The sequence below is a fragment of the Anoplopoma fimbria genome, chromosome 6 (assembly GCF_027596085.1).
Source record: "Anoplopoma fimbria isolate UVic2021 breed Golden Eagle Sablefish chromosome 6, Afim_UVic_2022, whole genome shotgun sequence".
NCBI classification, from domain to species: Eukaryota; Metazoa; Chordata; class Actinopteri; order Perciformes; family Anoplopomatidae; genus Anoplopoma; species Anoplopoma fimbria.
This window is the reverse complement of record NC_072454.1, coordinates 14,465,478-14,486,730: the sequence shown is the minus strand read 5'-3', so window position 1 is coordinate 14,486,730 and position 21,253 is coordinate 14,465,478. Positions and strand designations below refer to the sequence as shown.

The 21,253-nt window shown below is 40.0% G+C and overlaps 1 protein-coding gene across 1 annotated transcript; it reads left to right on the top strand.

Moving 5' to 3' along the window:
* Positions 1-9,406: 9,406 nt before the first annotated feature.
* Positions 9,407-20,650, top strand: LOC129092738 (cardiac-enriched FHL2-interacting protein). The gene is made up of 2 exons (XM_054600756.1): positions 9,407-11,387; positions 18,954-20,650. Exons 1-2 carry the CDS (start codon positions 9,407-9,409, stop codon positions 20,648-20,650), a joined length of 3,678 nt encoding a protein of 1,225 aa, XP_054456731.1.
* Positions 20,651-21,253: the final 603 nt, after the last annotated feature.

Sequence of the window (21,253 nt, the reverse complement as noted above, 5' to 3'; positions counted from 1 at the left end):
GCAGGACAGTGAGGATTTTGGAGGATTTTGGCAATAGAATGTTTATGCCATCAGGTCGTTAATGGGCTCAAACAATCTCTCGTTCTTTTGATTTTTAAAGTGAAAGTGCACTTTAATATTAATCAGCCATTTGTTGTGTAAATTTGTACATACAGACAGACAGAATGGTGGTTGTCCCTTCCTATCTGTTAGCACATCTGTAGTGCCAGCAGACAGGAACCACACCAGTCCTGTTGTGACATGTTCTTTAAAACAATTAAAGATGTAGTCGCTCATGTTCCTCTCCTGTTGCCTCGCGCTCTAGCCATCTGTTCTGATACATTATTTATCAGTTTCTCTTAAAGCCAGGAGAGAAGAGCAATCGTGACTCTTATTATTTATTTACTTTTAGGAACGATCACCCTCTTCCTCTTCCTCTTCCTCTCTCTGAGCAGTTTTTAATAAACCCCATTAAACATGATATATGCTATTTATTAATGTTGAATTTACATATTCAAAAGTATCATCTCCCATCACCTCAGGGTTCTTCACACGGTAATTTATCACAGGCAATTCATTTGTTTCTGTATAATTTTCTAAATATTTCTCCTCACTAGAATTACTGTTGAATAAAGGATCAGCTGATCAGATTGAGAATACTTAACCGCAGAGCACACAACCAGTAGTTGGGCTGAATCAATTTGCGTCCTTGAGGATTTTCAGGAAATTACTTTTGATAGTCAATAACACAATTAAGTAAACTACACACACATTATCATGAATAATTGATAAGAAATTATGTATTACCATGAAGTACTGGTTCAATAATTGATGAGGCGACACCCTGGTGACATAGAAGAGGGAGATAATGTCAGAAGTCGTGCCAGGTTGTAAACAGAGTACAGAGAACTTACATCCTCTTTTTTTACATCATTATGTTTGCATGTTGTAATTACCCTACAAATATTCCAATAAAGTGATGGTTTCACTGACTATGAGGCACCTTCTTGTGACATTAACACTTTAAGAATAAGATTTTTATTTCATTGGGACACCATACTTCCTTACAAAAAAAATAAACGCACTACAGCCATACAAATACATTTTATATTGATTCAGAAATGTCAAAATTCAGTTAAAATAAAGTTTCTAAATCAGAATCTACAGTATTATGGCATATTTTAATACATTTGTTGTTATATTCATGCCACAAATAATATTAACAAAAAAACATCATCTCCTAATAAAATGATTTTGCTTTAAGAGAGCTCCAGAGCAAAGATGTTAAGTTCCCTGACATGGTAGCTAATGATAACACAATATCCTTATTCAAATCATCTCTTTTTCCAGTAATGTACCAATACGGACAACAGAATCCAGCCAACTCATACAAAAGACGTGAAAAACACATTCAATCTTTCCCAAATTGAATACAGTAGTTGTGGAATTTAATCATTAGCCAAAACAAAGGATGCTGAAGTTATAATGACTCCGATCATCATTAAGTTCTGCATGGTGCCCATAATTCACTGCTTTAATATTTCATAAACAAGTCAAGTTGGTGTTGACATTCAGCTGTGCATGTGGCATCATTGATAATTTTCTGTCACCTAAAAAAAGTCCCAAGGCGGTTTTGTCGAGCATTGTTATATCAAATTAGCTGGAGAGCGGCCAGAAAAGCAGACAAACATGGTGAATGTGGGGGACAGCAGTTGAACTCTGTTCTTACAGTACAGTTAATGGGCTTCTTTTGTTGCAGTAATGAAATGTTTTTGCAGGGATGTGGGGAAATATGTCCTGAAACAGGGAAACGATGTGCACATGCACTCATCCACAGACAATATAAGGCACAGAGAGAGAGAGCGTATGCGTAAGAACGACTGGCACATACATACAATCCTTAGCTTGACATTGGGTGCAACTCCTACATTTTTACTATTCAAGGACCCAGCTGACAAAATCACACATAAAGTGCATTCAGGGCCGGTCCACTGAAGGGACAAAAACACCCCACTAGAGTATCATCTTTGCTTTTCATTCCTGCAACAGATCCGATCAATAACCCAATCAATTAGAATCAATTAAGCTCATTTCAGAATGGAGATAATACAAACAAAGCATATCTTAATGCAGCAAGTAATGTGCCTCTCTGCTGTCTGCCACATAACCACAGCTCCGCTACTCCTTACTCAGCACAGGGAAGAGCATCCTCAGCATTTGTGATCAATGCTTACAGTCCTCAGTAGCTCCAAAATACAACTATGTTGAAGAGAAGTTGGAGAGTTGAACTGTGCAAAAACAAAGAAATGTAATAAAACATTACAGACCAAATGGAGTTGGACACCTGTTCTTAGTTTGTCCACTAGAGGGACTTAGAGAGCAGGAAACCGCCCTCATGTCAAACCTCAGTGGGGAAATTGAGTATTATGGATACACACACATGTTATGCACACTTTTATGCACAAAATTCACTGAGGGACGTTTTTGTAAATTTTATTTCATTAATCAAAACCCTTTTTTAACAAGTGCTCAGCAGTGAAGGCCCAAAAGGAAGTAGTTAAACAAGATGATATGTGAAGCTGATTATCTCATCTACATGGAAGAAATCTATGTTATCAAATAGGTTCAAAAGTATTGTAGCTGTGTATTACCATATCTGAACTTGTGAAAACATATTCTATAAATACATTCAAATGTGTGAATGTGCAAAAACCATAGAGACTTCATGTAAAAACGTTCTAAAAGTAATACAAACGTTTGCATGTGTAAACATATAGATTTCTTTTTTTGAATTGGAGAGGGGATCTGTAGTTGGGTATTAGATTTTGTGGACAAATTAAAAAGATTTGCACAAATAAAGATAACACAAAACTTTATATGTGACTCTCAAGTTTAAAGATACGAATCAAATTTACAAATACATATCAAACCTAGGCTTACAAGTCTTTTCATACATGTTCTTCTTTATACCTGGAACAAGTATTTTTGATCCTATTGTGACGCTTCCTCCTGAATAGCCAATGGAAATGCTTAGATTAACATGACATCTGACCCTTCTGTGCAGCTTGACTCAGGTGTGACTTTAGTTTCAAGTTTGTGGCTGCATGAAATCCTCACTAGTGTAATTCTCTATTTATCGGGATAAGATTTACAGATAAATGTCAACAATGTTTTACAGAATTGTTGACGTACTTTCACCTACAACCAACAAACGTTAGGCAGCTTGTACCGTTACATATCAAGTTATTTCCACAATTACAAGGGTGAGTAATTAAGCCAATAATGTTAGCCTAGCCTGTAGCTAGCTTGATGTCTGTAATCTTGACATTGTTTTCTTCATAGAATTTGTCTAAATTGAACCAACATTTTTTTTTTTTTTCTCTTAGTATCCATTAAAGACCAATACACAAGTGTGTGTGAGGGTGTTATGCTAAGTTAAGTTAGTTTAAGTTTCATGGTTTAAAGGAACAAAAACAATCCCCATAGTCAAAGTATGTACCTTAGGATGAGGATAAACAGCGCCACGCACTCCCAGTTCAGTCCGGCCCGGAGGACATCATCCAGCAAACAGATGAGGACGTGATGCCAGGCGTTGTGGACCATCAGTAATGTTAGGCCAGAATGACTTTCTAATGACTTTTTTGACAAAATATACTATGACTTATTGAGACATAGTATACTAGGACTTTTTTATGACTTTTTTCGATAGACTATATTATGAGTTATTTCAACATAACATTAGTAACATACTAAAAAACATACTTTTTTGAATTAGTATATTATAAAAAAGTCATAAAAGTCATAGTATAAAACTCTAAAAATCATATTGTCATAAAAAGGTAATAGTATAGTATTATGAAAAAAGTAAACTCAATAATCTAATTTCATAGTATATCTAAAAAGTATTTTAAAAGTCATCTTACAATTTGACACAAAATTCAGAGTATAGTATGTCAACTAAGCTCAGTATAGTATGTAAAAAAGAATCATTTGAAAAATGATGGTGTAGTATATCGAAAAAGTCATAGTATAGTATGTCGAAAAAAGTCATAAAAAGTGATGTTGTACTATGTCTTTAAAAGGGGATTAAAAGGACAAATTATAATATGTTGAAAATAGTCATAGTATAGCATGTCAAAAAAGTCTTGAAAAAGTAACCATATAGTATATAAAAAAATAGTATAGTATGTCAAAAATGTCATTAAAAAAGTTATGGTATAGTATGTCCAAAAAAGTTATTAGAAAAGTCATTGTATAGTCTCTTGAAATATGTCATATTATATTCTGTCTAATATACTCTTAAAAAAGTTATGTATGTCGAAATAAGTCATATTATATTATGTGGAAAAATGGCCTAAAAAGTCATAGTATAGTATGTCAAAAAAAGTCATAAAAAGTAATTTTGTACTATGTATTTTGAAGAATGATTAAAATGTCAAAGTTTAATATGTTGAAAATAGTCATAGTAAAGTATGTCAATAATATCGTTAAAAGGTAATCGTATAGTATATCAAAAGAATTCATGAAAAAAAAGTTAGTATGTCGAAAAAAAGTCACATCATAGTGTTTCGAAAAAAGTATTAAAAAAAGTACAGTTTACAGTTACAGTTACAGTTTGTCTGAAAAAAGTCAAAGTTCAGTTTGTCAAAATAAGTCACAGTATAGTGTGTCGAAAAAAGTCATAGTATAGTGCAGATAAAAAACGTTTAGAGTCATGATAAAGTATGTCAAAAATAGTCATTAGATAGTGCAGTATGTCCAAAAAAGTAATAATATACTACGTCGCTGAGGTCTGTATAGTATATCGAAAAAAGTCATAAACAAAGTCATGGTATAATATGTAAAAAAAGAAAAGTCCTAGAAAAGTCATTGTAAAGTACACAGAAAAAAGTCACAATATAGTTGATGAAAAATTATTTTAAAAGTCCTTGAATAGTGTGTGAAAAAAATCATTAAATATGTGATCGGTTTATAAATTAAGAAAGATCATATCATGGTGTTTCAGAAACCACTTAATAAAATCATAGTATAGTATATCTAAAAAGTCAAAGTATAAATGTTGAAATAAGTCATCATAAGATAAGTTTAGATAAGATAAGATAATCCTTTATTAGTCCCGCAGCGGGGAAATTTGCAATAAGAAATCATTGAAAAAATCATATTAACGGTTCTTGAAAAAAGTTATAGTATAGTATGTCGAAATATGTCTAATTATACTATGTATAATATACTCATATAGTATGTCAAAATAAGTCATACTATAGTATTTAGTAAATTAGTTTTAAAAAAGCCTTAGTATAGTTTTTTTAAAGTAACCAAAAAAAATCATAGAAAAATTGTATGACCTATTTTATCACCCTTTTGTTGCATACTATACCATGACTTTTATATGGCATATTTATGAGATATTATACTATGACAATTTTTGTGACACACTGTTTGATTAATTTTCTATGGTACTGTATACAAATAACATGTTCATGGCATACTATACGTTGACATTGTTTATAAAACTTTTTTATGACAATGTTGATACAATTTTCTTATGTCATCCTATATGATGTTTTTATATGAAATATAATATGATGACATATTTTCTGACACTGTTTTATGGCATACTATACAATAACATTTGTTAGTACATTTTAGTGACATATTTTGCTAGGACTTTTTAATGACATTTTTATGACATACTATACCTTGATATTTTCAAGACTTGACTAACTATGAATTTGTAATGTTAGAATCACTAACTCACTATATCTTGTGTCTTGGGCATGGCAAACTTTAAGTTTCTGTTGAGGTGTTTGCTGGCTGTTTGAATTGGTTTGAATGACAGCATGAGAGGAGGGGGGAGGAGGAGTTGGAGGGAACTGGTTAGCTTGAGCAGGCGTTGTTTAACTGAGGTTCTAGTTTGTGCAGTTTTTCCCTTTTTCCCATAACGTTAGTTTTTCGGACCTATACTGCCTTCTCTAGTGATAGATAGTAAGATAGTTCACACGCAAACAGATAGATGTGAAACTGAAAACCATTTTTGTAACCAAAAACCTGTTTTGAAATGGAAAACCATTTTTTAACTAAAAACCTTTGAGCACATACTTTTATTATTTTTGCAAATCGTTTTCTTTTGTTTACCAAATACCATGTATAGCTACAGATCCCTTTTGAATACTTTTGACCCTATTTTGATTCCATAGAAATCTAGACATGGATGTTATTGATCATCAAAGGTCTAGTATGTATAGAAACATAGTGGATCAGACTGAGGGGTAGAGGTGGAAGTTGTTGAAAGGGGAGGAAAGAGATTAGTTAAAAAAGGGATTACCTCAGCCTTTCTCCAAATTTAGTGAGCTGTATGCAAAACCATCTGTGCATATTTGTGTGTTGGTGTGGGTGTACATGGAGGCGTGCGACTCCATTAAGGCCCATGTGTGTGTGTCCATCATACTGCCAGGCCGGCCCTGCACCCGCCAAGAATCCCAGGAAACTATCTGCTCCAGCAATCTCCTATTATAGCAGTGGGTTGTAGGAGGGAGGGGGTCTAAGGGGGGAGTTACAGTTCCTCCCCTTCCTCTGCCTTATGGCCTTTTCTCCTGGGGGTAAGTGGCTGTAGCCAGGGAGATTATATACGAATTACATAGTTAAAGAACTATAATAAATTTAAATGAACCTCTCTGGTAAGCACTTTTGAATGAAAAACTTTTGTCAAAGAAAACTAATTTAAAAATCTGCCATGGTCATGTGATCAATATAAAGCTTCTATAGTGATGAAAGCAGGTTGGTGATGACCAGGAGCCACTTGTTGACACTCCATATAGTACTTGTCAGTTCTGATCAACGAAGAGGAGGGCTCTCAAGTGTGAGGCAAAAGAGTTATTTATATCTCCCAGAGTAGCACCCAAACTGCAGTCCCCTTGAACCCCCACCCACAAACACCCTGAATAATAACACACAAAAAACTTTTTTTTCCTACTGGTTTAGACCCCACAACCTCCTCAGACAGTTGTAACACTTTCCAACTTGTGACGGTTAGCACTAGCTGCCAATAGGCAACAGTTAGCTGTCCAGATTTATAAATAGTTGAGAAGCTGTTTGTTTCATCCGTCTGACACTCGACACCAAAGGATCTCACAGATCCCCATGCTAGCTCAAGCCCTTATTCTGTCCCCCCATGGTGGACACTCTCTCTGGGACAACTTCGCTATTTCTATCTGGTCTCCAGCCCCGGGTCTCGCCGCCTGCCTCTGGTCAGATGCTCAAAGACCTGCCTGTGGACTACATAGAGGTTTTTGCTTTGAATTTAAAAAAGAAATAGAAAGCCAGAGCTGCCAGAAAGGGCTTGTGTGAAGTAAGAGGGCTCAGATCATCAAGCCTTAGGAGGAGTTTACTAATAGGGCACAAATTATGGACTATAAAACTGGAAGGTAAGACAAGAGCTCACTCTACATTCTTGTTCACATGAATACATATGAAAAAAATCCCTGCTTTAATCTCCTAAAGAATTCACATTCACTTACTAAAGCTATTGACTGACTGAATTTTATTGGATTCCACTGACTGCTAACATTTAGTCATATCCTTTCTGTTGTCAGATTTGACAGATTTGCTGTGGCTCAGTCTTTATTTGGACGACAGTCCCTCTGAAAATGAGGCCTCTCTGGTGTTAGGTTTTAGAGTTGGAGGCCCATCACTGGACAAAAATAAACCTGCCACATGTAATAATTAACAGAACTCAACCTGACAGTGAAATGACATCAGTGTTGCAAAAAGGCTCAAATTAAGGACAGTTAACATAATTGTGCATGGTTTTTTTAATGTTACTTTCAAATGTTTGCAGATTCTTCTTTCTACTCTGAACAGAATGAGTCGTTTGGGAAGAGATAGAGAGAGACATGTTAATTAAAAGTCAGAGTTTTTGTGTCCTCAATGTTTGGTCAATGCTTACCATGAATTGAAAGAAGATGCTTAAAGCAAATATATAAAATTGCCCTTTCATTTCTGCATCAGTTTTATTTGATAAAGACTTAGCCAGGCAGTATAGCAGTACGGTGTGAAGCTGTTCTGTAGATGCATATAAGATGGAAGACCTCCAGGTCAGAAGATATTAATGAACTACTGGATATTCTGAGCAAGCTGACGTCTGCATGACAGCTGCAGTAAATTTAACCAGAACATACCCATGACGTTGAATGTTGCATTTAAATGTGCAAACATTTCAAAAACAGAGTACAATAGAGGGAATATGCAATATAAGGCTATGAGAAGGCCCCAGTGTGGAAGAAAGAAATTATCTTATCACTGAGATGTTGAGCATTGTTTTTAACCATGAGGCTTTTTTTAAAGTATGTTCTGCATTATATCATTTTCACATTTTAAATGCAGTTTATCATAAATACAGTTTTGAAGGCCCTCCACAAGCAATGTATATGAGCTAGCTAACTGGCAGGGTGTCAGAGTGAAACGGCTAGTAAAAGCACTTGCATCAACACATACAAATAGGTGAAAGCACTTACCCATGGCATTGGCTGTTTCAGATTAACAGATCAAAAAACACTCATTTTATTCATGAAAACATTAACAATGTTTCACATTGAAACATTTTGGATGACAGATTATGTACATTCAAATTTCTAATTTTACCTCTGGAATCTCAATTAAGCAGTCCTCCTATGTAAGGATATTCTAACCTGCTTTCCACCTGCTCTCCGTACCGTTGTAAAACTAAAGGGGTTCACTCCAATATTCGTTTTCAATGTAATCTTACAGTTGACTGCTCCTAACCTGTTCTTTTTATTATTTTGGGAAAGCAGGATATGTCCTGCCTTCCCAAAATAACTCACGTGAGGCTCTCTTTGCTGTGCCTAGTAACAGTGTAGTTTTATTCACAACATGTCTCTGAAGGTCAAAGTGATTGAGTAGAAGGATTTACAGGGCTGTTTTGAGATCTACATACAGTACATAGCTTCTTAATGCAAAGGAAAAAAAGCTTCTTATCAAGGCCAGCTATTATAGAATAAGCACCACAAAAAACGAGTCACGCTTTTTACATTTTATCATGTAAAGGAAAACATTGTCTATCACTCAGGCTTTAAAGTCAAGGTTAAAATACATCACACAAATCATGCAAACACTATCAAAAAACTCTTTCTTTTAAGATTAATTGGGATTTGAGTCAATGTCCAGGTCAAGGCTAATTCTCCTTTCTTTTCTCCTGTAGGAAAAGAACAAATTCCTTATTGTTTTCGATGAAGGCCAACTAAAAGGCACAATGCCTTAGGAGCTACTAGCTGTAGAAAATCCTGACTGAGGGCCCCCGACTCTGGGTTCTGTAGCTCTGGCAGCAGATAGGGTGCATCATTTTGAGGTCTGTGTTTGCATGAATGACTGAGCAAATGAGGACAGAGCTCCTTGCATACAAACCTGCATTATGACTTCAGTTGAGAAGCGCCGCTCAGGCCGAAAGAGCGGCGGTCATCGAAAGCACAGCGATGGAGGCTACAGCGACACCTCAAGTGGTGGATCCTATCTGGATGAGACTGACCGTGAGGTCAGCAACCTGACTGATCGAGCATTCAGGAGTCTCTGCATTGGAGATGAGGCGGTTTATAATGACTCAGACCTCTGTTCATCTTCTCCCTGCACCCAGAGAGACAGACAGCTGGCCTTTAGTCAGAGTGGCCAGGACAGAGACAGAGAGGAACTAGGGAGGGAGGAACTTAAGAGATCTGCACATGAGAGCTTCAGCCTCAGGATGCAGCAGTATGGACAGGACCGTGTCCAAGGCGGAATATATGAGGCTGAGATTCAGAGAGATCCACAGTGGGACGTTTATGGGGAAAGGACACAAGGGAGGGTTTCTTCCACATTCCAGCACTCCTTTGTGGAAACCTCTCAACGGGAAGAGCCTCTGGGGGAAGAACAGTCTTCATTCCTCAGCAATGGAGCCACAGAGTTGAGTTCGCAGCAACGGAGAAGTCGCTCCAGAGTTTCTTCTCTGATCAGAGCTTTTAACTCGGAGGGACAAAGGGACGGCGCAGGGATGGATGGTAAACTCAGAGAGTATAATGACGAGACAAGCTGGGACAAATCAGCTCTGATGAGTATCCAAAGTGAACTTTCTGAGTTCTCTACATCTTACCAGCAAAACTTTAACAGTGGTCATTTCCCCTCAGCTGGCTCGTTCTCATCCCAAAACAACAACTTCTACTCCTCTGCAGTAGCATCAGTGGCTCACATGAATTCTGCATCCTCTTTTCTGAGATCTTCCCACACGCAACACAGCATGTCCGATCAGTTCAGCTGTAACTCTAACTTCTTTATACACAGTGAGTTTAGTCCCTTCAAGGTATGGAGGGACCACAACAGGTTTCCCTTCCAACAAGCTGAAGTCTCAGGGTTTATGCACTGTTCAGAGTTCCCTAAATGGTATGACACACCAATGTACAGGGAGCTTTCACTGGATGCCCAACCACAGGGTCCTTATCGGTTTGATGAGAGGGGTATCAGACACCCAAGGAATAACTTGGCGCCTGTGGTTCCTCCCACTCCTCCACGCGCCACCTCAACATCCACAATACTGCAGAAATCCTCGGCCGTGGAGAAACGCTGTGAGTCAGAGTTGACGGGTCATTACCCCCACAGGACAAGGACGCAGAGCCTGGGAACTAAAAGGTTTCCATTGCAACGGTCATCGACTGCGTCACCTACCAGTGAGATGTCTCGACGTGTTCAGGACACCATCAGCTCCGTCAAAGCCCTTCAGCAAAAAATCAAAATGATGACAGAGCAAAATATCGCAACAGGGATGACAGCAAATCAACAAGGAGATTCTTCTAGCAATAATAATTGTATTCCTTTTAACAACAATGCAAAAATAGTGGCACCAAATACTGTCAGCAGTAACACAAGCACGACTCCCTTCAACATCAGTCAGCTGCTCACACCTTTAGTCCATGCACATCAAGAAGCAGAGACACTAGAGGTAGGGCAGTCTTCAGTTTCCCCTGAACTTAAGGAGCATCCTCCAGTGCGTGCAGAAAGCAGGGGAGCCACTCCTGATGTTAGGATGTCCAGCTACAAATCCAGGGCCACGAGCCTACTCTTCAATCTCAAAGACAACAGGAAAAGAGTAAAAAGCACCTACAGTCCAGCCAAATTTAAAGGATTGGAGACACTGGAGAAAAACAAACAGTACTCTACCCAGGAGCCCAGAGACACTGTGATAGACATCCCTGATTTTCCGGATCCAGACTTTCAACTTCTCCAGGAAGAAGAATCCAGCAGGACAAATGACACCTCACATCAATTTGTAAACCAGTATAACAGCCCTGGAAGGTTTACAACACCAAATTCTCAACATGCACATTCAGGCCTATATTCAGAATACACGTCAAGTGATTACAGGACAGGTCAGATGCAAAGTGAGATGGTTCCTCACTCTAGAATCACTGGCTTCATACCTGAAAATCATGCCAGCTCTCAGCCTGCTAATGGACAGAATCTCCATGAAGACTTGTCGTCATTTACTCCCAATAAGCAGGGCTTGGTGGATAATGTAGAAACTCTGGGAAGAGATCTATACAGGATTAAAGCATCTTATACAGCTACAGAAATACCAAGGACAAATGCTGACAACAATCAACCAAGAGATTATTTAATAAGTAAGGCAAATTCTGAACAACATTTAAATGAAACAGTGGGAAGGGACTTCACAAAGGTGGAAAGATATCAGCAGCTCAAAGAAAACAAACATGATTACAGTAATGTGTCTTCCCAGGATATGTGGAGACAAACAAACAGTCAAGACACAGAAAATATCAGTCTGAAAGCCGTCTCTCCATGGAAACAAGAGATAACTGCTTTTATGGAAAAAGACCAACATGCACAGGCGTACCAAAGAGCAGCCGAGATAAAGGAGGAAGTAAATTCACCAAGCAACAAAAACAGAGGAGAAAATCAGCAAAATATAAATAAAGAACTTGAGAAAATAGAGTTTAGGGAGAGTTTTGGTGTTGGTACAAATTCTCGTAAAAAGGTTGAGTTGGTAAATACTAACATTTCTAACCAACTGCCACAAAATGCAAAATTGAGTAATAATACTACGGAAAAAACAGCATATTATGGACAACAGCAACCGGGAACTTCAAAGGACAAATATGTACTTCAAAAGTATAACGGAGACACTAAGGAAGTTGAAATGAAGGATAATTATTTGACACAGAAGTATAACAGATATATTAATCAAGAATACAGAAACCAACACACATTGTATTCTAATAAAGACAAAAGTATGCTCTCGCAAGAAACAGGTCAGAGAAAACAATATACACCGATTCCAAAGGTGTACGAAATGCAAAATCTCCAGCCAGTAGAAGCTAAACCACAGCATGAACATAATATGCAGATACAATCATTATCTAACTCTGACAATGCATCGGCCCCCACAATGGCAAACCAGGTAAAAGACAGACAGTTTGTTGAGGTCAGGACTGAACAGGCCATGGCAGAGCATATAAAAGCACAACACGCCCAAGCAGAGCTGGCAAAGGCTCCACACTGGGCTCAACTGGAGCAGCCCAAAGCAAAGTCGGCCAGGTTCATTTTAGCAGGGCAGACTGGTTCAGACAAAGTCAAAGCAGATCAGGCCAAAGAAGAGCTAACAGAGCAAGATAGAGTAAATCAGGCTAGAGCAGAACATATTGAAGAGGAGAAGAGAAAAAAGGAATGGACAGAACAGTCCAGAGAAAAACAACCAGAGCGTCCCAGAGAGGAACAGACAGAAGCCGATCAAACAAGATCACAGAAGGTAACAGAGGAGCCTAGGAAGGAAGTAGGAGCAGAGCACTTGAGAGAAGAGTGGGCTGAGCAGTTCAAAGCAAAACTATCTGAAGCTGAGAGGCTAAAAGGAGAGCACATAAAAACTGAACTGGCTAAGAGAGAACATGCTGGGCAACCAAGATTAGAAGAAGAAGTAAAACTAGAGCAGATACAAGAACAACAAACTAAAGCAGAACAAGAAAAGACTAAGGTGGTTGAAGTGGAAAAGGTCAAAGTAAACCACTTTCAAGATGAGGATGTTAAACCGGAGAAAGATGAGGAAGATACAGCTCAAGCGAGTCGATTAAATGCAGACCAACCTACAACACAGATAAGTGAAGCCAAAGAGAAAAAAGCAGAGCAGGCAAAGTTGAAACAAGCCAAAGCAGAGCAAGTTAAAGCAGAGCTAACAAAAACAGCTACCATGCAAGAAAAGTCGGCTAAACCTGCAGCAAACCTAACAGTGACACAACAGATCACAAGTGAGACAGATAAAGTTGCGCAAGTTAAGACGGAGTTGGCTAAAGCTAAAGCAGAATTGGCTAAAATAAAGGAGAAAATGAGAGGAGAGCAAAAGGAGAAAGTCAGAAATACAAATTGCAGAAATGAAGATGAGAATAAATCAGATTTTCCTTTAAAGTTAAATAGAAATAGAAATGAAGATAACAAAGATCAAGACCAGACAACCCAAATGCACCAACAAAGGGAAGACATAGTTGGTGACGGCGGGCAATATTCAGATCAAGCTAATAGAGCGTCTGATGAATATGACCGTCTTCGAGGGAAATATGGTTTTATTGATACAACTTCTGCAAACAGAAACACAGTGTCAGCTGCAGGAACTGTTTCTTCAAATGATGCCAATGAAACACCAGCTGTAACTCTTGATAAAGTTGAGAAAAGAAATAGCAAGAAATCAAAAGACAATTCTAGTCCTACAAGCAAAGTTACAACAGCTAACACAGAAAATAAGGAGGAAGTAGGCCGTTTTAAACCCACTGAGTTGACAGAAAGCCAATATGTTTACAGTGAGTCATCCAAAGAATTCAAATTATCCGGTGGAAATGATTTACCAGAAGATGTAGATAAAAGAGTAAATAGTGACACCATTAACGATAAAGTGAAGGACGACAGTGTTGAAAAGTTGGAAAAATGTGACCCCTTGAAACACACTGATATTTCACAGAACAGAGGTTCTGATTCAGCTAAACTGCTCCCCCTTGAAAGAAAACTCAAGTCAACTGAGCACAGTTCAGGTCCAGGTAAAGATCAGCGTTTTACCCCTCCCAGAGCATTGTCCAGTAAAGAGAGAGCTCAGGCCAAGCAAGAGATTCTGACTTCCAAGATAAAAGCTCATGCTGAAAAAGAGATTTCAGCCATTAAAGAAAAGGGGTTTGCTGTACGAGATGGGTTTATATCCAAAAATTCTGCAAAGCAATTAGCAGGTTTTCAGAGTAATAATATAAGAAAGAGGCCACCATCACAGGAAGTTCCTAAAAAGCATGAAAGCACAATACCCAGTAATATTACACCAAAGCACCAGATGGAGCCTTTAGGACTACAGATGGAAACAGTCAAGTCGGTTTTACCTACCTACTCTGCTAAAACACCTGTTAGGTCTGAAGTAACCACCAGTCAGCTAGCTGACCACACACAGAAACAAGTTCCCATAAAAACTATGAAGAGCATTGACAATGTGCCAAAACCAACTGGAGAAGAAAAAAAGATGAAAAGTTATACCATGAGCACAGATGAGGGACTGATAGAAAATCAAAAGAAAGAGAATCCATCTGAAATTAAGTCAACTATACAGAGCAAAAAGCAAGCACCTAAGATAAAGCAAGGCAAACAGGAAGCAAATCAAGGAGAAATATCTGGAAAACAGAAAGAGGGACTTAAAGACAATTCTTCCGTGAACCCTGACCATCTCAACAAGAAGAAAGAGGATCCATCACAAGCTACAGCTCTGGTCGAAGCAGAAAGCTCCGAACGTATGACGTCAGAAAAGGCTGAGAGTAAACTTGAAGCAGTTCATGAGGACTCAGCACCTTCACTTAATCTTGTCTTTGGTCAGAGCAAGACCCCAGTGGCTGATGACAGCTTGCAGATAATGGGAATAATGGTTACTGTGCGGGAAAGAAAGCCATCTACGGACAATGGTCAGAGGAAGAATAGCACTCAAGAAGAAATGAATGTAAAAGACGGCAGTAATTCAGAGATAGATACATGTCATCCCAGCTCAGGTCTGGAAGTAAGTAAAGAAAAAACATCTTCAAAGGAAGTTAGTGCAGTACAGAACACTCATCCTACAGTGAAGGAAGATCAAACTAGAGTTGATATGAATATTCATCTTGAAAATGTGCAAGAAAATCCAACCCTAGAGACAGGACAGAACAATGTGTCTGAGAACGTCACTGTGAAAAGGACTAATCTCCAGCTTGAGAGTTCTATAAATGGAAGACCACAACTCAACGAACCATTGGCTGAAAAACGTGTGGCCTCTTCAGATAGGAGGGCAGACGGGGAGGAGGAAGTGTTGGCCGAAACTCAACCCCCTCTCTACGAACAGGACATAAATGCAAGTGAAAAGAAAGACTACACAAATGCAACGGCAAAAGAAAACTCTGCAAAGAACATAAGGAAAGATGAAGTAAAGAGTAATACTGAAGAGAAAAATCCAGAGAAAAGACAAACAGCACATACCAATGAGAATGTTATGGCCAAAGTGTTGAACACAGCAATCAGCGACAAGCATGATTCAAACAGAGCTGATGCTGAAACTCTGATAAAACATGACGTCCAGCCATCAGTGAAAGAAGTGAAAGTCATAAATCCATCCAAAAGCAGGAACATAGATGGCAAAAGTGCACCCCCAGTGGAAGAAAAGGGATGTGACTCAACAACACCAAAACCATCCAATAAAACCAGCCCATCTAACCATTTAACTGAGATCGAAAACACACAAATATCGCCACATCGGTACAAAGAGACACACACTAAAGGAAATAATCAACTGGATGATACTGTGCATATAGGCAGCATTGCCATCAGAGTTGTGCCATCAGTAACTGAGAAGGACAACCTGAAGATGGTGGGAAAACATCATGTCACCACTGTCCCTTCTGATGTAGTTGCTGCTAATGAACAAAAACAAGTTGCATCATCTGGTCTTGAAGAAAAAGGAAACTCTTTAAACAATGAAGACGGATCCAAAGACCTTACTTCAGCAAACAGTGATAAGCATATCAAACCCAGTTTTGAAGACACATTGGGAGTTCAATGTGTGTTGTCGAGTGTGAGAAAACTGTCCGATTCCCTAAAAATCAGCAATCAACAGAATAACATAAATGCAAACAGTGAGATTAATCAAGCTGAAAATGCAAAGCCTGAAAAAGTAAATAAAAGCAGGAAATCATTGGATGAATCAAAGATACGACCAATGGTGAGAGACTACTTTCAAGTGCAAGGTGTAGCAGAAACAAATCATGAACCACATAATCATTCAAATGTTGGCGATACGTCAGAGGCTGTTTCAAATGGAAGGGACCTTCCAGGATTACCACCAAACAAGGCAGCTATCAGCAATGAATCATGCTCTAAAGGAAAAGATGAAGACTTTGTGTTGGATCAAAGCAAAAGGAAACCAGTGGAATCAAGTTATATAAGGAAAAACAGAGAAACAGAAGATAACCTGACTTCAAAACAAAGTTATGGTCCAACAGAGAGACAGAGGGATAAAAATGAGAAGACAGAGGCAGGACAAGCTAGTCATATCAGAAAACATTACACAGAGAATCAGTCCAGTATATCAGCAAGGGAAAGACAGAGCACCAGAAATTCAAACGCTACAAAGGAAAATATGGGTAAAGAAAAACCTGAAGTTAAACCAAAACCAAAAGAAAGGGTATCCGCAATACCTGAGATTTCAGCAATTGCAGACTATGCCAGGTTGAAAGTAATTGTTTCAGAAGACGAGGCAAACACAATTCAGGAATTTCCACCCAACAAAAAGGAGGGATTATTTCCGCTAATAAAAACTCGTCATAGCAGACGTCCAGTGTTCACTGCTGACCCGCAAGACCTCTCTGTGAAAAAGAAATGTCTGTCAAATAAAACAGAGGTCAGCCCCAAAGTGAAACCCCCAAAACCCTTAGTATTCCCCATAAAAGAGAAAGAACACCAAAGGACAGGGATGTTCAAACTGGGTGACAAAGAAAAACAAGAGAAAATGGCTTTAGTTGCCAAAGCCAATGAAGGTGTTGTAGACCAAGTGGCAAAACACGCACAACATCTCAAAGAAAGAAACAAGTCACCAACAACCCATCTTAAGAACCAGGGAAGGGAAGAACAAGTAGATGTAACAGATTCACAAAGAGTTGGTCAAGTAGAACAAAGTATTCGTCAGCCAAAAAATCCTCCCTTTCAAGCAGCAACCTCATCTTCTGCAGTGAACAGGCCAAGAAGCACTTCTGTGTCACAACACCTAGAGCCACTTGATAAGTCCACTCCTTGTGAAAAACTTGTGGGGCAAGTGTTCAACATAGAGGGAAGCACCACAACTCTAAGAAAAGATGAGAAGACTGAAAATTCACTGGCTAAGGTTGAGGAAGCGAGAATAGAAAAAACGAGACAAGACAGGCTTGCAACTCAGCATGAACAAACCAAAGCACAACAGCAGAGCATAGCAACAAAGGAAAGACAAGCTTCTAGGACAGAAGAGGAAAACAGAGCAGAAGACATGAGAGTAAAACATTTGATAGAGGAGAATAGAGCTTCTCTGGCCGAAGAAGAGAGAAGAGCCGCTCAGAGAGAAGAAGAGAGGAGAGTAAGAGAGCGGGAGGCCATTGCTTTTAAAATCAAAGAGAGGCGGGAAAAACAGAGAGAAGCTGAAAGAAGAGAAGAAGAAAAACAAGCTGCTCAAAAAGAAGAGGAGATCAGAGTAAAGCAACAAGAAGAAGAAAGAAGAATAAAAGAAATTGAGGAGAAGAGGAGAATTAAGATTGAGGAGGAGCGCAGAGAAAAATTGAGAGAGGAGGAAGAGCGGATAAAAGAGAATGAGAAGAGGAGGAGGGTGAAACAGCGTGAGGCCGAGAAAGCTGCTCAAGAGGAACAGCAGAGAAGAGCTGCACAAGAGGAGCAACAGAGGAGAGCTGCACAGGAGGAGCAACAGAGGAGAGCTGCACAGGAGGAGCAACAGAGGAGAGCTGCACAGGAGGAGCAACAGAGGAGAGCTGCACAGGAGGAGCAACAGAGGAGAGCTGCACAGGAGGAGCAACAACAGAGGAGAGCTGCACAGGAGGAGCAACAAAGGAGAGCTGCACAGGAGGAGCAACAAAGGAGAGCTGCACAGGAGGAGCAACAGAGGAGAGCTGCACAGGAGGAGCAGCAGAGGAGAGCTGCACAGGAGGAGCAGCAGAGGAGAGCTGCACAAGAGGAGCAAAAAAGCAGAGCCGCACAAGAGGAGCAGCAGAGGACAGCAGCTAAAGAGGAGCAACAGAGGAGAGCTGCTCTGATTGAGGAGCAAAGGCGAGCTAAACAGATTGAGGAGAAGATACTTGCTGATATTGAGGAGAAAAACAAAAGAAAACAGAGAGAGAAGGAGGAGGAGGAGAAAGCTGCTCAAATTTCAGAGCAGGTAAGGATTAAACAGGAGCAGAAGATTGAAGAGCAGAGGGTAGAAAAACTTAAAAAGGAAGAATGGATGAGAACTCAGAGAGAGGAGGATGACAGGAGAGCTGTTGAACAAGAGAAGACAATTATAAAACAAAGAGAAGAAAAGCAAGCCAAAGAGGAGAGGAACAGACACCTTGAGGAGAGCAAAGCAGCACCGAAAGAGGAGAAGAGAATAGCACAAGAATGGATGCTAGCTCAAAGAGAGGATGAAATAATCAGGGCTAAAAAGAGAGAAGAAGAGACATTAGCATACATAGAAAAGGAGAAAGAGACTCAGATGGAGGAGCAGAAAAGGACATCACAGAAGATGGATGCCCTCCAGTACTACGCCATCACCTCTACAGATTCAGAGAGGAAACCAAGAGAAAGACAGCTAAACTCCCCTTTACCTTCTCAACAAAGACACAATCCATCAGGGTTTGGGTCAAGTGAGGACTTACGATCCCACACTAGGCCTTATCGGCCACATGCTCCTGCATCTCCAGCTCCATCTCTGCCCCGCTCCAACACCTCATCTCCTGCTCTGGGAGCCAAGCCCTTGATGTTCAGGGTGAAGGATAACACCATTAGAGGTTCCTCTTTCACCAAGTCAGTCAAACCACGCTTACATAAGAACTTTGGGAAAGATTTCCGGGTGGGTTCACCTATGGAAAGGGGGTCAGAGAGAGAAGAGGATGAGCAGCAGATAATGAGACGCAGTGCTGGAACTCCAGTCTATCCTGACACAGGGTTAAACAGACTTGCTGCAATCAAAGAATCCTCCACTTTTCAGCCAGCGTATTCATCACAGGATAACTACGCCCCTCTCCCACAACACAAGCCATACTCAAGGTGGAGCGTTGCCCTGGATGAAGACGACACCCGCTCTGTCATCAGCAATATGTCAGAGGGTGGGGAGAGTTTTGCCACCAGTACAACTGACCTGGCAGATATACGAGCCCTGTACGACAACGAGAGGCCAGAATCAGCCTGTAGCTTCAGCAGTGATGTCTCCCGTTCTTTGGGCAAGCCTCCAAGTGTTCCACCAAAGAGTGAGAAAGCCTTGCGCAGAGCGCAAAGGTTGACTACTAGGAGAATAAAGAAGGAGTTGTCCAAAACTGCAGCCGACAGCCATGCTGTCCCCAGTATTCCTTCCTCCTCCTCTTCTACTGAGGTACGCTCCTACAGCCGCCAAGCTATGGCTTCCCCTCATTTTTCCTCACCTGTCTCCCTTGCTCATGCTCCAACATTGGGGTCTAGCTTTCCATCTTCGCACCCAGAGCACCAATCTTCTCACAGCTCTTTCTATGCTTCCCCTCATGCCACTGGTCCCATCTCCCTCCCAGTTGCTTCTCGTCATGCTATTGCCCCAGTTTCCCTCCCTGACGCCTCTCCTCAAGCTACTGGCCCTGCTTCCCACACTGCTGCCCCTAAGACAGTTGCTCATGTGTCCTCTTCTCCCACTCCCCATCATGCCAACCACCAAGCTCCAGTGGCACAGTACCATGTAGAGTCAAGCTACCCCCATTCCTACCCACTGACCCAGCGTAAGGTGCTGCAAGACCTCGGCTCTGGTCAGTATTTCGTGGTGGACGTGCCTGTTCAAGTGAAAACGAAGACTTTCTTTGACCCAGAGACAGGAAAGTATGTCCAGCTGAATGTACGGCAGTCTGGCCAAAGCACCGCCCGACCCCAGCCCCAGCAGACATACCTGCAACCTCAGCTCCAACCCCAAATGCAAGTAAACCTTCAACAGCAGCCCCAGGCCTCTCCAGCTAGCAAGCCCTTTGTTCTTTATCAAGGCAACCATGGTTATCCCCAAGACTACCAACCTCCAGGTATCACCTCTGTGCCTTGCCACAGGTCATCAGCCCCCTTGACTCTCAACCAGGACCAACAGCCTGTTGGGGAGAGCCACGGCTACGGATATCCAGCCCATCAAATGGGACAGAAATCTGAAGGGCATCGCTACAGCCCAGAGAAAACTCCATACATGGACACAGTTAATGACAAAGACAAAACGTATAACACAGTTAACAACACACATGGACCATATGAGCGGTTCTCAGAGAGTGACACAGACAGCCAGCTTGCAGGAAGCTCAATTTGTGAAAATGATAACTCAGCCCCGTCACAATGTCAGCCCCTAGATATAATAACCATGGGTGAACTGGAAGACTTTATGGAGGTGTCTGACTGGTGAGAACAAACACTAGAATATTTTATTTTAAAGGGCTAAGCAAATAAAGTATTTGATAAAATATGGATACCCAAAGAACAGAGGGAAATGGATGATGATATGCAGTATTTAAGTATTTGTAAATTACTTTTTCAAGTGAAAATAGTCTCAATATGTTTTTGGTTTGTAGTTTTGAAAAGTCCCCATGACATGCTGTTTAATTGCTGCTGTTGAGTTTCGAGAATCACAGTTCAGCTATTTATCGTGTTACAGAGAAGTTCACCATTCCATTTGATGTTTGAATGTTAGAAGATAAGATGTTTCTTGTGTATACAGAATGATCAGTTTCCTGTTGCCTCCTAAACCTAGAAGTATGTTATCATACATGAAACAGCAACTGTGTTTCAATAGTGTTAAGTAGTTTGAAGAAACATTAGTTTCTGCTTTGAACATGGGCAGGTCTGCTTGGGTTTTTATTCTTATTGGCTCGCTGGAGAAACCCTACTTCTGGCAGTTTGTGATGCATGAAATATTGTCAAACCCAGTGTCAATCAAATATTGGCAGATGGTGTACAGAATAGTTTGTGTATTTAACCACTGTGTCAAAGATAAAAGATGGTGCTGTGA

Excerpts from the sequence above, each read along its gene's own strand:
- LOC129092738 (XM_054600756.1), top strand. The coding sequence starts at position 9,407 with ATGACTTCAGTTGAGAAGCGCCGCTCAGGCCGAAAGAGCGGCGGTCAT. Across the intron at positions 11,388-18,953 it reads GTCAAGTGATTACAGGACAG|CTCCATCTCTGCCCCGCTCC; the intron begins GTCAGATGCAAA and ends CTGCATCTCCAG.